The sequence below is a fragment of the Desmodus rotundus genome, chromosome 4, assembly GCF_022682495.2.
Source record: "Desmodus rotundus isolate HL8 chromosome 4, HLdesRot8A.1, whole genome shotgun sequence".
In the NCBI taxonomy this organism is placed as follows: Eukaryota; Metazoa; Chordata; class Mammalia; order Chiroptera; family Phyllostomidae; genus Desmodus; species Desmodus rotundus.
In genome coordinates, this window is record NC_071390.1 from 109,196,416 (window position 1) to 109,214,475 (window position 18,060).

The 18,060-nt window shown below is 34.7% G+C and overlaps 1 protein-coding gene and 1 long non-coding RNA gene across 5 annotated transcripts in view; one reads left to right on the top strand and one right to left on the bottom strand.

The window, feature by feature from the left end:
* Window positions 1-15,029, top strand: part of LOC112322816 (uncharacterized) — a 47,522-nt gene extending 32,493 nt beyond the window's left edge. Inside the window, exons 6-7 of one of the 2 annotated variants that reach the window (XR_008426635.2) lie at window positions 10,728-10,887; window positions 14,582-15,029. This is a non-coding gene — a long non-coding RNA (uncharacterized lncRNA). Of the gene's footprint in view, window positions 1-10,727; window positions 10,888-11,833; window positions 11,849-14,581 lie in introns of those variants that run through there. The other variant, XR_008426636.2, reaches the window with a different exon arrangement.
* Window positions 2,933-18,060, bottom strand: part of LOC112322812 (sperm-associated antigen 6) — a 48,519-nt gene continuing 33,391 nt past the window's right edge. For 2 of the 3 annotated variants that reach the window (XM_053922439.2, XM_053922438.2), the window contains 4 exons: window positions 16,795-16,986; window positions 11,852-11,968; window positions 8,628-8,773; window positions 2,933-4,681 (listed from right to left, as the gene is read on the bottom strand). In XM_053922439.2, the coding sequence (XP_053778414.1) occupies window positions 4,612-4,681; window positions 8,628-8,773; window positions 11,852-11,968; window positions 16,795-16,986 (525 nt within the window). In that variant the 3' untranslated portion in view covers window positions 2,933-4,611. The remainder of the gene's footprint in view (window positions 4,682-8,627; window positions 8,774-11,851; window positions 11,969-16,794; window positions 16,987-18,060) is intronic. The other variant, XM_053922441.2, reaches the window with a different exon arrangement.

The window sequence follows — 18,060 nt, forward strand, 5'->3', positions numbered from 1 at the left end:
ACAGTGGCAAGACATGGGCATCTGGGCCATTAGCTGATAGAACTTTATTGTGTCCTTTGGCCCTACTCAGGCCCAGTCTTAAATATGCCACTTCTATTTTGTGGTGGATTGCTGCTGGGCCCACTCGGCTCATGACTTGCTGGATCTGACAGAACCCAGCTATGAGGGTTCTCTCTCACCACAGTTACTTTATACCCCATGGCCAGATACTCCATTTCAATCAAGGATCATTGGACTGTAAGAACATCTGTTTGAATGGTGTATAGACCTTTACTAGAGATGATATGACCTTGCTTCAGAATCTTAGGAGTCTATGTTGTGGCTCTACTACTGGGATTACTGGTAACTCAACATGGCATCTTTTCCCACCACTGATAACCTTTAACACCATAGAGTCTGCTGAGTGATATGGTGGGGCTGTTTACACTGGTGCCTGGACCAGCTTCGGAGCCAGTCTTTTACAAACTCAGTCACCTGGTAAAGGGATTAAAACAATGTGCTGAAGTGCATGGGAAATAACTACTGAATACACTTAATGGAGATTTTCAGGCTCCGTTTTCATAGGGACCAGCCTCCCTTCAGTCCGTGGGTTCCAGATCTGGTGATTGATTCAGGACTGGAAACTAGGCCAGTGACTGTGCCATTTTCCTGGGGCAGCTGCCCTTAGCCTCCTGACAATCCAGTCTTGATTTGTTTTATAAATTGATACCCTTATTGACTGTCTAGCTATTTTGCCTCTAGGAACATTGAGTTCTATTAACTATCAATATAGCTCTCTATAGATACCACACCAATATTGCAATTCATTGCAATAACTGGGCACTTTTTTAAAAAAATATATTTTTTGTGGGGGGAGAAAGAAACATCAATTTTATTGCTCCACCTATTCATGCATTCACTGGTTGACTACTGTGTGTGCCTTCCTGGGGATTGAACCCGTAACTCTGGTGTAGCAGGACAAGACTCCTACCAACTGAGCTAACCAGCCAGGGCTAATTGCACACTTTGCTTCTCACAGTTATATACTGTCACTTGGCCACTATTGTGTCTGAATCCTCTTATCCCTATTCAGGAGCCCAATTCTGTAACAGTGTCTCCTCCAGTCAACCCTGGCAAACAGAAGACTACCAACACTGAAATTCTCAGTGATCCTTACCCTCTTAACCATACATTGCTTACCGCTTTGGTAAATGGTGTGTTCTCTGGAACTTTGAACACAGTCAGTGGGTGGGTTTTCCATCCCTACTTGTGCATACCCACCTCTATGAGCCATGAGACATTTTTTTCCAGTCAGCCATGGCAGTTGGAGCATTTTCACTTCATTTAGTGTGGGCTGTTGATTTCTTTAAGCTTCCAAGGGCCATCCTTGCACCTGGGGTGCTTCCTAGGGTGATAAATCCTTATCCTGGGAGAATATTCCCTTTATCAATAAACTCTTCCTAATCCAAATTTAGTCAGTCTTCTTCATTACTGTACTGGTATGTTTGAGCTGAATTTTTTCCTTTTGTGTGCAGAAAAAGGTACTATAATGGTCTCTGAATAAGGACTATCTCAGCCCATGTTCCAGGATGAAGAAAGGTGAATGGAGCCCCAGCAGAGTTGCTTTCCGAAGACCTGCCATCTTGAAATAATGATAATATTCTTGATCCAATCTTAAAAATCAAGATTTAAAGACTATATAGATTATTCCAAAATGTGCTTTGTTTTTGCACAGAAAATGTTACCTGATTTGGTCTTATATTCAATGTTTATAAATATAAGAGTAATGGCTTATTTAGTACATCTGCTAACTTGAATTGCAGGTTTTATTGTAGGACATACTTGTCTGTGGGGGAAATGGGAAGTGAGGGAAGCAGTAAGGTCAAATGTTTCCAGGTTTTTTAATGAAGTGCTGATTGTTTTTATAGAAATTAACCGACTCCTTGATTTTTAAAAATGAATTGCTTCATGCAATAATAGGGGTATCTGGAATTCTCTTCCAAACCCAATCTAGAAAAGTGGAAAGAAGAGTAGCAAATCCTACCTACTGAGCACTTATGTGCACAGTTGTACAGGTTGTGATTGCACAAGGGCACCAACACATCTCAGGGGGTGTGGTTCACATTGTAAACATCATTATTTGTATATTTATTAAGAAAAATGTCCAGCAGATGGCAGTAAAGACTCTCTACTTGAACAAAATTAGAGTATTACATCTCTGCCAAATGGAAGTAAAGCATTTTGAGGACTGTGCACCTTTTTCTATGTACATAAAGATATCATATAGGCTAGTGGTGGCACTGCTTACTACGTGCCAGGGCCCATGCTCACTCACCCTTGCTGAATCCTCAGGAACCTATGAAATGGATGCTATGAGTAACTTGCAGAAAGCCAATGAGTCAGGTTGTAGCAGTTGTGAGAGTCTAATCTGGGTCTCTAACTCAGTTATTAGTCTGTCCTCTTTTGCACTAAGCGATGATATTTCAGCAAACTACGGCCTGGGGATTTAAGGAGACTTGACCATAGAGGGCCTGCTGCTCTGACGCTCAGTCCAGCCTGCCCCCTGTTCTCCTGTGTGCTTACCGCAGGGCCGGGTGCCATCAGGGACTGAAGAGCAGGGTGCATATCACTCATCCCAGAAGGAGGCCATACTTGAGTCAGTAAGAAAAAAATAGGGGAATGATGACATTCTCCTTGGCATTTTAATTACATTTGTATGATTTAAACTATATATGCTACAGAAATTCGAAAAAACAGAGAAGCCAATTTAGGTTACAGTAGTTTTCAAAGAGGTCCATCAATAGATGAGTGGATAAAACATCAATAAGAGACACTATTTTTGTTCTAGCACAAATAGAAAATTTTTTTGTTTTAAAAAGTATATTATGAGTCTAAAAAGTCTATTAAAAGTCTCATAATAGAGTTTTTAAAAAATAAAGCTTTATTTGCTTGAAGTGTTTTATGTCAAGGAACATTTCATAGCATAAATTTTCCAAATTGCATATCATCAAATTGTAGTACCCATCCATACACTATTAAATATTACTTTCTTAATTTAATACTACTTGATAAGTATGAAATGATGTGTGAAGTGTAAACCTTCGAGTACAATATAAAATAACCAGAAATACATAAAAGGAAATTCACCATTCCCATAACATTGGGGGAGGTTTTACCATATATCGACCAGTTTCTCCATTACCAACATGGTCATCTGAGGAAAAAAAGGTTTTAATGTAAGAAAGATGAAAACTACCTTCATTTCCTGAGATTCTTAAAAGGTGCATAAGACAAGCAGGCAGACACAGGAGAGAGGAGTGAAAGCTACAAAATTGAGAATGAAAATGATATTTTCTTATGCAATGTCAGTTACTACAAGGAAACCAAACAGGCCCAAGAAGGTATTAAAAAAGTAAAACTGCAAGCAATTCTAGGCTGATATAAGGCAAAAAGAAATGGGACAATCATGGGTATATTGATGTTTTAAAAGATGCGAAAAGCTATGCACCATTAGGAAATGATGACAGAGATGAATCCAGAAAATACCAAAAATAAATGGGTAGGTTCCTTTTGAGGAGGAATAAAAAGAGTCTGAGACAGAAACCTGAAGTCCAGCCAGACTGGAGGCACTGAGGCATAGGGGCTCCCTGGTTATCATTCACCTCCTCTCCAGTCTTCCAGGGGAGATCACTATAAGGACTGTCGCTTTAGATCAAAAGAAACACTCATGCCAACTAACCAAGATTCCTAAATCTAATCACATGTTCCCCAAGGCCAGAAACACACTAGACAGGAAAAATGAAAAGGACAATTCTCATGCTCTTTTTATTTAAAATTTTATTGATACCCTCTCTCACCCCATATTAGCTCCCTAAGTGAATGGAGATGCATGTAAAATCTGAGCCTGATGGTGTTCTTTTCAAACTATCTCTTAAATATCTAAAAATATGACTTTTAAAACTTGGGAAAGTGAAGCTAGGGCAAGAGAACACCACTGACCCATTTTACATGCCTGCTTCCTTGTTTATTCATGAGCAGAACTAGACTAAGAAACCTTTCAATGAAAGTAGAAAGCATGTCCACAGTCGTATAATGCTTCCTGTTGACTCCTGTCCTCTCCAGCTCCATGAAAGGTAAGAAACAGTTTAGGTAGGGTAAGAAAAGTGGTTAGAAAACTTGAGATGAAAAACTTTCCTCTTTCAACTATTTCCCTTTTATAACCTACTGTGGAATTTGCAAGGCCATTTTTACTTGCCTGTGCCTTGCAAATAAATAAAGAATTGACCAAAATAACTATGAGTTTCTGAATACCACATTTTCATGTGTCTAATTGGAGGGTTGTGTGTGTGTGTGTGTATGGTTTTTAATAGAATACCAAATTCTTTAAAATTATTTAATGTATTTTAAAATCTACCTTTAGACTAAATCCTGTGTAAATAAATGACCATGAAAATTTTCTCATAAATTCAAGCCACTAATTTTTAAAGTATTACATAAATTTAGAAAATATTATCTAAAGGTATTTCACATTGAATACTAGAATGTATTTAATTCAAATATTTAGAAAGAGATTAAACAACTGTTATTCATAACTACTCTCCTGTGAATTTGAGTAGAAAAAAGTAACTTTGCTTAGTTAATAATTGGTTGATAGCTGTCCACTCTCTGCAAAAGTGTATCTGAATATCCAGGAGAATAATACCTGAAAAAGAAATTTTTTATTAGATACTGGTAAAAAGATTCAGCACAGTAGGCACAAAAGATTCAGTATAAAGTTTTTATCTGAGATAATACTATAAATGAAACCTCTGAATAATTATGCTCCAGTGATGCTTTGTGTACAAGGTTAGAGACTGTCAAGAAAAAGAACATCAACTCACAAGACTGTGCTAGATAAATAACAAAACATTTAAGAGATATCAAAGCAGTGGCAAAGAATGGATATCTTCAAGTCCAGTGATAGTATTTTATTAAAGTGACTTTGTTTTTATTATGTCAGTGACTGATGTTGTTTTAATGATCAGAGCTAGTAGGTTTTTTTCATAAGTTAGACAACACAGACTATCATTACTAATCAAGTTCTGCATTCTGATTGTCTTGGAGATTATTCCCAAGTTATATTTTAATCAGATCTGGTCACCCATAAAAACAAATTTCTGGGAGCATAATTTATATTAAAGAACTATTTCATATGTGGTTTCCAAATATTCTATTACACAAACATGAGAAATTAATCAATTTCATTTGTTTTTGATCACCTATAGTACTATAAATTTATATTTATAAATACAACATTTTATGAAAGCTTTAGTATGAAAGTATTAAATATATTGATGAATGCATTGTGGGATGCTTCATATACCATGGAAAGAATTTACATACATATAAAAATATGTCAAATAAAGTTTGGTAGACATCCTAGAATATAATAAATGACTAAAAAAAATATAAAGGGTAATTAAAAAATTTCCAAGACACTTAAAATAAGTAAGCCTCCTAAGGTGTTTTCTCCAGGTAAAACCTAATGTTTGAGACTTCTTTGCCCTTTGTTATAGTTACCTTTATTCTCAGATGCTTGACTTAAAAATTCATAATTCATAGTATACTAATTTCTTCTACAATCTGTCAAGTTATAGTGGACAAAAGACAGTGACATTTTTCTTAATAGTGTGCTTATATAGATAGTCATAGTTAAATAGATATACACATATTGTTCAAACATAAAAAGCTACTTTAAAGAATGTTTTTCCTCTAAAGACCTTCTACTCTGGAAAAAATCATCCCTTCAACAGAGGATCTTTTCAAAGTATTCATACCCTGAGGAATTCATAGCTATTTCTCTACATTAGTCACAAATTTTAAAGTGGGCCTTATCTTCCTAGGCCTTATACAATAAATATGTCAGATATTAAGATAGGTATTTGTTTATGTAAATGGCAAGAAATAGATTTTTTTTAAAGCACCAACCTTTGAAAATTGTGCTGCTATATGGTAGTTGCTAACCACATAGTCCTCATAAAAGAACTAAAATGAACCTCCCAAGAAGAACAGGAAATTCCTTTTCTCTGCCTGTCAACCATTGCTATCCCAATTTACCTCTATAAGGCCTTTAAGAATATAAATGAATTAGCCCTGGCTGGTGTGGCTCAGTGGATTGAGCACCAGTCTGCAAATCCAAAGGTTGCTGGTTTGATGTCAGGGTACATGCCTGAGTTATGGGGCAGGTCCCCAGTTGGGGGTGTGCAAGAGGCAACCACACATTGATGCTTCTCTCCCCCTCTTTCTCCCTTCCTTCCCCTGTTTCTAAAAATAAAGAAATAAAATCTTTAAAAAAAATTTTAAAAAGTAAAGAATATAAATGAATTAACCTCACCCTAGACCCTGTAGAATTTGGGTTATTATACAGTTGCCATATTAGAAATGTGCCAAATAGAAGACTGTATGCATGCCTCCCTCCCAAAATTAAATGTTTCTTAAAACTATCTTCCCCTCCCCAGTTTAGACTGAGATCCAGAAGACATGAGTTCCCAAAACTCTGGCTGTGGAATGGACAAGGACTAGAACTTAGAGCTTCTAACATCTAGTGCTAGGTCCCTTCTCTCTCATCATACCAACTACCTTTATTAGAAATTTTTAAAGATTCTAAAATTGGAAGGCAATAGGAAGTAAATGTTTAGGGTAATAAGAACAGAGAGAATGTAACCATTGATAATCTGTCTTATAAAGAATAATTAGCCCTGGCTGGTGTGGCTCAAAGGCTGGCTTGATTCCCAGTCAGGGCACATGCCTGGGTTTCTGGCCAGGTTCCCAGTAGGGGGCGAGCAAGAGGCAACCACACATTTATGTTTCTCTCCCTCTCTTTCTCTCTCCCTCCCTTCCCCTCTCTAAAAGTAAATAAATAAAATTAAGTTTTTTAAAAATAAAAAGCAGTAAAAAAAAGAATAGTTCTAAAATAGTTACCAAGTGATTCTTGAGAATATGTTTGCAAAAACAAAACCATAATTTTAAGATTATATGTATCTCTTATAGAAAGACAATGTTTCAAAGATTTCTAACAAACACCATTTTATAGAACATAATGCTTTAAAAATATATCAGAAACTTGAAAAAGTCAGCTAACCAAAATTCTTCATGATAATTAGTCAATTTTAAAAATAAAATCCAAGATTACAGGATGTTAGAAGTTAAAAATTTACAATGGTATTTTGACAAATCACCAGATTAGATTCTATATAACATGTTAGAGTTTTTTGTTTCCCCTTGTGCCCTGTAAAATAATCCTAGAAAGGAGTATAAAGAAAATTTCTGTTGAAGAAAGTACTTTACCGCTGGTTAATTCTAATAGGTCATTCCATTTGGGGAGCCCTTTAGTTTGCTTTTTTCGTTTTTCTGTATTTTTTTATGTTATAAAATTGTATAAAGTTATTTTAATCTTATATAAAATAGTATTCTTCCTAAAGGGATGTGTAAATGTGTAAAAATTAATTTCATCTTCTTGAGAAAAGATTTTCCTATTTCCTTCATTTAGTGGTTTTACACATATATGTTATATAAACTTGGGGGCACATCATTATATTTATAAATTATATATAGTAGATATACACTTTATGATATACTGTTCCTTTGGTATATTTTATATGTATTAATATTTTCAAAGTTAACTTATTTGAACTCTTTTGGTCAAGGAGTTCTCAGAAACCTCCCAAAAGTGCATAGACTTAAATCTTTGTAAAGAGTTTACTTGCAGAATACATGTAAACAGAGAACACATTATAATCTTAAATAAAATTATTTTTGTGTTTTTAAAATCAATGTTTCCATATGTATGAAAAACCACTGATATTAAATAGGAAGAATAGTTTATATAACTTTTATAAGTTATACATAAGTTTTAAAATTGAAATTTATATTCTCCAATATTAATTAGAGAAAGTAAGAAATAACTGTAGGATTAGAAAAATATGAGCTTTAATTCTGCATGTGTTGTGGGAATTTTTCACACAATAAAAGGAAAGTTACCTCCTTGGTAACTTTGAGTTTAGTAGTATGGTTCTATTTCAGGCTTATAAGATTTGAGGCTTAGGTTTAATGCTCTTCAAATAAACCTCATTTAAAAAAAAACTGATCTTGAAAGTAGCTTCCTACTGCATTATTGTGGAGCACCTGCATGTTATAAACAACATTATTTATTTAACTTCCTTTTAAATATAATTTGTCACTTTCTTTTTTATATTAAACATCTCTTTTCTATTTATAACACTTCCATTAATATAAATGTAAGCTTAATAATAATAATATGCAGGGTATTATGAAAATCAGAATCTCTAGGCTCTTTCTAAATCAGGTTCACATTAAAGATCAATTAAATTTGAACTGTGTATCTGGGTAATCTTTTGTAAAGCATGTCTTAAATTAGTACAGAAATGTTTTAAATGACACTGCAGTTTAACTTGGAAATGTGTGTGTCATGCAGAACATTATTTAACTTGAGGGAAATAAAGTGATCAAGAGCAGAGGTAAAGGTACACACTGGTCTCATGTAGTATTTCAAAGTCCACATTTTGACAGAGTAAATATAAAATCTAGATTTGAAAACAGAAAAAAAAACACATCATAATTTTGACCTTCTAAGGGTCTGTTTTTCTCACCTTACTATTTCCTCTGGGTAGCAGTTATTAATACTGTTGATGTATTCCTGAAGAAGAGATCCAGGTTCAGCTTTTATCTCTTGAACCTTTTTAAGTCCACCACTTGTTACAAAAAGTCGTCGAGCTTTGCTATCATGTGGCAGCACCTTGGAAAATGCACATTAAAATGTCAGCTTTTGTTTTCCAAGTTGGACTGTTACTACTGAAAAGCAACAATATATCCAAGGAAATGTAAAAGAGTATTTATGTCCAATATACCTGTAATATAATGAACATAAATTTGCTGAGATTAGAAGTAAAATTCAATCTTTTTAAAAATGTATGAACTTTTTATGTTGTGCAGATGGAATAAAGGCATTGAACCTGAGCAAAGGCAGTGGAGATCCACTTATAAACATAAAACATGAAGTGGTGTCCTTCCATTGCTGACATCCATTTAAAATCTTTCTACTACCTACAAAATTGAAGGCAACCTCCTTAACTGGGCCCAGAAGGCTTTCTGTGACCCAGCAACTAAGTACCTCTCCAGCTTCCTCTCCCAACAATCTTTATCCCAAATTTGCATGCCGGTTGTTTCTTGCCTTTGCCCATGCTGTTTCCTCTCCTAGAATGCCCCTCCACCTTCCACATACCCTCCACCCCCATTTGCTTGGATAACTCTTGCTTATCTTCTAAGATTCAGCTCAGGTGTTATTTCCTTTAAGAAACTTTCTCTGGAACTCCCCTATTCTCTTATCCCAGGATGAGTTAGGTACTTTTCTTTCACAGTATTCTGTTAAATCCCATTGGTACACCTGCCACATAATATTTTAATTATCAGTGTATGTGTCTGTCACACATAAATGTCATGAAGGCAAAAACTGTGCATTTATTTGTTCATTTATTTCTCTAGTGTTTGGTGCCTAATAGATGTTCAATTACTGTTAAACAAATGAATGAACATACTAAGGAGTAGGCAGAAAAAGGAAATTGAGATGTCAAAGAGATAGAAAAAGAATAATGAAAGTAAGGAATCAACAAATCCAAGAGAAAATTTTAAGAAGCAACCAATGAGAATTAAAGAAAGTCCCCATATTTGACAGTGGATGTTTGTGTGCTGAGAGGAAAGAGCCATGTAGAAATTAATTATGCATGACAACAACTGACCAAACAAGGAAGGAAGTTCACAATGTGGGAATTTCCACTCTCTTCTTGGTCATTGCTATTATTCCCTCTGACAGAAACACCCCTTCTTTCCCCCACCGTCCTTACTCTTTCTTCAAAACCAGCTCTTTTCACTTGTACTTTCTGCATTGAAGCCCTTTCTGAATGCCTCAAACTGTATTCAGGTATTCCTTTTTTTAAAAAAGGTTTATTATGAAGTCTAGCACATTGAAATATTTTCTAACTGTTTATTCTAGTCTCCCCAGCTAGATATGAAGTTCCTTGAAGTAGAACTTTGTCTTATTGTTTTTTGTCTATCCCTCTAAGCTTTACAGGGTACATGTACTTAAATTTCGAAAAGGATGTGGCTAATAGAATTTTAATATACATCATCTGGACAAAAAAAAAGAGATTACACTAGAATATATTTGAAAAAAATGGAATGGTCTACAGATATATCAGTTTGAAATATATTTTTTGGCCTGGAGAGCCTTCATACCTTCTATGTCTGTCCCCAGCCACATTAAACTGTTATTTTTTTTACCTTCTGCTTTGCTTTCCCATCTCTTTCTAGTGCTCTGGTACCCTTAGATGAAGAACCATGAAATTCTGTCTGAGGCACATTTCTAAGAGTACATATTTTATGAGGAACCTTTCACAAATCTCACTGATTTATTTTTATCTTCTTTAATGACTGATTTTTAATTCTTAATTCAGATTAGTGTTTATTTTTATAGCAAGTTCAATAAAACTAGACTATTTCAGTAGCCTAAAAGATTTAAAGTGAAACTTTCAGAAATAATGTCAACTACTCATTTCCAAGAGCTGATGATTCAGTCTATAGATGATCTACTCAGCTCCTTACTGTACCCCCTTTTTTAGCTGGTCAGTTTCTCATTTAGCTGTGTGTGGGTGGGGGGAAGAGTTTAATTATTTTCTTTGTGTGTTCATTTGAAGGAAGAGGACAGAACATAGGTGTTGATGTACGGAACTGCATACTGAAGTAGCTTCAGCCATGCAAACCCGCCATCCAGTGGCTGTGGTGTCTGAGCGTCGGCCAAACTGTTGGAGATTATGGAAAGAGTTCAGAGAAGTAAAGACTGGTAGCACCTTTCAGGTGAGTACCTAAATTAGACCTATTTAACTGTGAAGGCTAGTTTATAACTTATAATAATATATAGTTTTGTTGTTTATGTGCAGAAATATTGAACTTAATAATTAAATCAAATCCCCTGAGCACAATTTAACCAGTCCCTGATGGCTTAAGGTCACCATCCTGGCCACCAATGGCTGTGGCCACACAGTCTCTCTCTCTCAGCCTTTGCTATCAGTTGTCAGTCCTGCTGGCTGCTGCCCACTGCTAGCAGCTTGATCTTCCTACCTTACTATTCTAGTCTGCGATAATCTAAGTAATACAGGGCCTGGCAGAAGTAAGGCCTGCTAGAGTGTGGTTGGTAGGGTAGTAGTATGGGTGTAATAATTTAGTTTTAATTTGAACATTTCACCTAAAATGTCATATTGTGTGTGATATTGTTATGTTTCATAATGGCATGCTTATGATTTTGTGATAAAAGATTTTGTAATAAGAAAAGGGGCATTATTTGTGCTGGACCCCATGTTTAACAGCTACATTTGTTAAAATTGTTCATAAAATAAGTCAATAAACTTCAAATGACTGTCTGAGAGCATCTCCAGTAAGTGCACAAACTTTGTGGAAAATATTTTAGTGGCTCAGAAACCTTTCTCCTTTTCTTTTAAAGATCTTGGCAGTGTTCCCAGATGAGTGTACTGGGAAAATTATGAAAAGTTACTTATTGATATAAATTATCTGTATTATGAGGTTTTCATGTGTTGACATACAAGTTACTCCCCAAGAACACTAAAAAAGATGGTTCAGAAATTGTGAGGAAGAAGGAAGTGTGAATTTTATTAATGTATGTTTCCATCCCTGTCAGTATAATCAGTGAGTTAAGTAGGAGAACCCTGCCCCATCTTACAGAAGAAAACATTGACCCAACAGAAGGAACAAGTTGATTCATTTTCATTTTCTTCCCCACTTCCAGGCTAAGAACACTTCTTACCTTACTGAACTGTCCAACCACATACTTCAGAATATTGGGAGGAGCATCATATAGAAATGGCTCTAGGGCTGGTAAATAGGTGCATTTTTGTAAGATATTCTTTATGGCTTTTTTACTCTATTGAAATACAAAGCAGAATACATACCAAAGTAAGCAGTCAATGAAATCTTCACAAAAATTCATGTCTCATGTTCCAGGAATTTGAAAACGAAGTCAATTTCCTGGTCTAAGCAGCAGTTGTTTCATATTTTTAATGCACAATGAAAATTTTAAATTTTAATCTACTTACACCCAGTGGATCTAAAATATATAAATAGTTGAACGTATTATTCATTATGAGTGAACTCAACTCCAAATACTTTACAATGGAGGATATTGCTCTGTGAAGTTTTCTTTTTTAAATTTAATATTTATTGTATTTTTTCTGTTAAGATTTAGTCCCCTGTACCCCACTTCCCCCAGCAATGACAACAGTTGTTTTATTTTTAAAAATAGTTGTCAGAAAAACTCCTTCTATCTTTTATTGTTTTTATCGTAGAATACCCTGCCAGTTCTCTTTGTGTCAAATTTTAAAATGTAGAATGTATGATTGAGCTCTTAAAATACCTATGAGGAAACTGAAATGATAAATCATAAAGTTCTAGATTGAAAATTAATGGTGTAATTGTTTCAAAAGAAAATGCATCCTCTCTGAAAAGTTATGGCTTAGATTCAATCAAAATGATATGGATTAATCAATATAATAATTAGGCTAGCATCTGAATCATTCAATCAATATGGTTTTCAGGTTTGTTGATATGTTACAAAGGCTGATGTAAACTGAAAATTGTTGCTTCCTCGGGGGCTACAGATATGGTAGTGTATCTCTTTAGATGCTAGAATTTAAAGAAAATAAATGGATGAGCCTTTACTCAAAAAAAAAAAAAGGAAGAAAATTAATGGTATAAAAATTTGTATATATGAAACTGTGAGATAGCTAATATCTTATTCCTTCCTTCAAATCAACAAATATGAGAAAATACTTAATTTACTGTAGGAAGCCATTTTCAGGCATTCTACGTTCTCCAAAAGACTTCATGGCTTATAGGTACGTAGTCAGAAATATTCCACTGTGTGCATTATTCAATGAGCGTTTGTAGATACACTGCTATAGGTCACAGGTAGAAATTACCCCTCTCAAAGAGAGAAGCAAAACAGAATCTACTCAGCTGTAGAGGAAAGATCAATAGTGAGTGTATTACCCACAGGTACCTTTCCCACTCTCCCCCAGCACTCTATATTTCATGGTGACACCATGCGGTGCTGCTGAAAGTGTAGCTGAAGAAGGGCTCCGATGTGACTGTAGCTCATTCCTGCAGCCAGCTCTAAGGCCATAGCTGGTTGTGATTCTGTTTCTTTGTATTAAAGCCTGCCCCCCTTCACTTTGGAAGGCTTCACGACTGGGTTTATCTACAGCCGTTTTCCACTAGAAATCCACATATGCTTGGATGTGTGTGGTTTATGCTTCAGTACCTCCCTATAGCGCCTTTCCTCTGATCACCTGTCCTCTCCGTGAGGCCTTAGCTGACCTGGTCTTCTGGCATCTTGCTCCTCAACATTCAGCAATGCTCTTGAATGTCAAGGAGCATTTTTACTTTCACATCATGAATTTTATAGTTGATAAATGGGTTCTGCAAAAACTTTCATCCCATTTGTGTTAATTAAGAAACTCTTGAATTTACAATTTCCCAGAATCATAGGCTAAGCAGTCTTGTAATCTCTTATCTCTTGATACACTTGTCCTCAAATATTGGTTTATAAACTAGATTAAATAAAACAACAAATTAAGTAATGCAACCCAAATTTTGCCCCCAAGTATTATAACATAAATTGTAATTAAACTCTCAATTCTCAACACACCTAGTTATAATTTTGTGAACCATCTTAGGATCACGGTAACTTAGCAGGTCAACAAATTTAACTTAACTGGTGACAAGGCCTACTAACAGTACAGCAGAGACCACATGCATTGTATCATGCAGACAGCCTTACTCTAGCAGCTCCAAAGTGGTCACGAGCTGCCACGTTGTTAATCAAGAACCCTAGAGGGTTAGAACTTCTAATGACCCTAGAAATTCATTGGGCTTTACTATCCTTTGTCAAGAAATACACTAGATTTATGATTATATGAGCATATATATCAGTACTTATAGATAGGAATGTATGTCCTGATTAATAATCAGCTGCATTGTCCAGTGTGAAAGGAATATTAATATATTAATTAATTAAGATTTTGTTCACTTGTCAATTTCTGGGCTTAAGTCTTTAACAACTTTATTGAGATACAACTTACATACCATAAATTCATTAATCTTAAATGCACAATTCACTGGATTTTTAGTAAATTTATAGAGTTGTGCACCATCAACACAATCTAATTTTAGAACATTTTCGTCATCCCAGGAAGAAACTTCATGCCCATTTACAGTCATTCCTTATTCCTTCACCCCACTTAACCCCACCATCCCTAGGCAACTACTAATCTAATTTCTGTCTATAAATTTGACTTTTCTGGACAATTCATATAAATGAAATCATGTGATATATGAATTTTTGAGTCTGGCCTTCTTCACTAAGTACAATGTTGTTGAGGCTCATCCATGTTATAGCATGTATTAGTACTTCGTTACTTTAATTGTTCATAGTATTCCATTATACATATTTATTACATTTTGTTTATCCATTCACCAGCTGATGGGCATTGGATTGTTTCTACCTTTGGCTACTATGGATAATGCTGCTATGAAGATTCATATACAAGTCTTTGTAGAGACAAGTGTTCTCATTTCTCTTGGGAAGATAACTGGGAATGCAGTTGTTGAGTGCTGGTGGTAAATTTATGTTTAACATTTTGAGAAACTGCTGAACTGTTTTACAATGTAACTATAACAGTTTACTTTCCCAATAGTAGTGTAAGATGATTCAAGATTCTCTACATGATGGACAATACGTGTTATTATCCATTTTATTAATTATAGCCATTCTTGTGGGTATGAAGTATTATCTCATTATGGTTTTGATTTGCATTTCCCTAGTGGTTAATGATTTCTGACATCTCTTCATGTGCTGATTGGCCGTTTTTATATTTTCTTTGGTGAAATTTCTATTAAAATCTTTGCTCAATGTTTGAGTTATTTGTCTTATAATTGAGTTGTAACAGCCCTTTTGTATATTTTGAATACAAGTCCTTTCTCAAATATGTGACTTGCAAATATTTTTCCAACTCTTTTCATCTTCTTCTTAATGGTGTCTTTTGAAGCATACAGGTTTTTAATTTTGATGAATACCAGCTTGTCAACATTTTCTTTATCACTTGTGCTTTCTTAGGTGTCATATCTAAGAAATTAATGCCTTATCCAAGGTACAAATATTTATTCCTATGTTTTCTCTAAGAGTTTTATAGTCTTAAACTCATATTTATATCTATGATCCATTTTAAGTCATTTCTGGTATATTGTATGAAATAAGGGTTCAGGTTAATATTTTTGTATGAGGATGTAATTGTCTCATTATCATTTGCTAAAAATATTATCTTTTCCACATTAAATTGCCTTGGCACCTTTGTGAAAAATCAGTTGACCAAAGAAGAGTCTATTTCAGATTCTCAGTTCAATTATGCTGATATATATCTTTCTGTAAGTAAGTTCCACACTATCTTTATTACTGCAGCTTTGTAGTAAGTTTTGAAATTAGGCAGTATAAGTCCTTCTTTTTCAAGATTGTTTTGGATAGTCTGGGTCCTTTGCATTTCCATGTGAATTTTAGAATCAGCTTTTCAGTGGGGGTGAGGAGGGGATAGTGAAGCCAGCTGGGATTTTAATAGAGATTGTGTTGAATATATAGATAAATGTTGAGAGTATTGCCATCTTAACAATATTGAATCTTCTAATCCATGAACTTGGAATGTCTCTCCATTAAGATAGACAAATACCATATGATCTCACCTATAAGTAGAATCTAATGAACAAAACGAAGAAATGAGCAAAACAGAACCAGAGACATGGAAATAAGGAGCAAACTGACAGTGGGGAGGGGGGTAATGGGGAAAAAAAGGGGAAGGGTCTAGTCAAGATACATTATAAAGGACCCATGGTAATGGACAACAGGGTGGGGATTGACTGAGAGAGTGGGGGTTGGGAGGGGCAGGGGAGAGCAATGGGGGAAAATTAGGACAACTATAATTGAACAACAATAAAAAAGTTACATGTTTTCCTAATAAGGTAGTATGATGGGAAACATTTTCTTTTTTTGAAATTCTATAATTATTAAACAACACATCCAACCTTATATTCATGTTTTTTGAATCATTTTAGTAACTAGTAATACTTTTTTTCAGAAAGCTGGAGTTTTAAAATGCATATTTTAAAATGTTTAATTTAGTGAATCCTATGGACATTTTTCTTTCAAGGAACAAATTTAAGACATAATTAAAAGACAGGGTGGACTTGGAGTTAGGAAATATATATCATGGCCTCAGGAACCCCTCCTGCCCAGTAATATTATACTTTCTGAAAGCACCTTAAATTCATTTGGACTCAATTTTTTAATGTAAGAAGGACTACAGTTCTCTGCAGCCAATTCTAACTCCAAAATTCAATTTTTCTTCAATTCCTATTTTATAAGAAAAGCCAGCAGGAACGTAGGAGGCAACAACCAGACATTCATTTTACAAACAACTTTGCACGTGCAGAAAACTTTCTTGAAAATGCATTACTGATTTTTAGAGACAAAGGTATCCTGTTTTCAAAGAAGAGTCTCTTCAGTTCTTCTAATAAATTTGTTATTTCTTGACTCATAAAAGCAATATTGTCCATAATGAAAATTAAACCCTTTTAAATTACACGTTTTTAAGAAGGAGTCAAAATCTAACAAATCTTCATGAAACAAAAGAATTAAGCACTTACTTTTACTTGAAGATCCTCAGAGCTTTCTGCTGACATGTACAGAGAAAGAAGAACTGGCAAAGTGTTTGTGACTGCAACAGCCCGCGCATGCTCTGGAGTGTGTCTCCCAATCTGTCCCAAGGCCCAGGCAGTGGCAGCCTTAATATGATCTTCTGGTTCTTCTGACAAGCAGATTGACAACTGGGGCACACCCTGCAGCATTGATCAAAAGAGCAAGCAGGTGTTATGTCTCTAGAGCAGGAGTAAAGGGTCTTCCATGTCTCTCAAACATTAGAAGAAATCATTTTGGCTTTGATCCTTTTTTTCCTAGATGGTTCAATAAATGAGCACATCACAGGGGCTGTCATTTTTCAAGTCAATAAAATGGCTAGAACTAATTTACCTTAATTATCTGTTACAATCCAACTAAACTAGGACTATCTCTGCTAGCATTTACTCCCCAAATACAGAGGCATTTAATCAAATGACAGATGCCACAGATTAGTACACAGGTAAAACCAGATTCCACTTTGACAAATTTAAAGTGCTTAGATTTTAAAACCTTTTATTTTCCTTTGTTAAGAAAGTAAATTTAGAATCCTTTAAAATTGCCTTTTCACTAAGTATAATAAATCTAACAACAAAATAACTGCTATAGATTTGAAATCCAATGAATAACATGAGCTGGAATTCTATTTAAGTAACTTTTAGATTAAATATATTCAGTAAAACCTTTCCTAAAATAGTAAATAAGTTTTCATTAATTTTGGTCAACTTTTAAATAATAGTTCTGCCCATTTTAACATGATTGAATGTCAAAATAGAAAGAATTACTTTTGTTACACAGATGTGTGCTTATATTTTGTGCTTTAGGTTTTAGTTTTATCTAAATAATCAAAACAGAATTAACTAAAGAACCCAAAAGACCTCAGAGTTCCTATGTCTAAGGAAGAATCAAATGTCCAAATCAAATTATAATTCCAGATTCTGTATAGGAATCACTTTCTAACTAATTTGAGACTATAATAATGATCACCTTAAATGCAGTACCACAAAAGCCAATGTCATATTGTTATGTTACCACAGCAAAGGCCAAATGATCATATATACTTTTTTCCCCTATACCTTTAAATTTGGTTAAGACCAATTTTCTGAAGAGACCTGCCATATTTCTTCATTGGCTTCTTCTCTCCAACTAAAAATGTTTGTCTGCTGATACAAAAGGTCAGACCTGTCTTCAGAATGAAACAACTTTCCAGAAAGTCCATACTCTGGGACATATCAAGA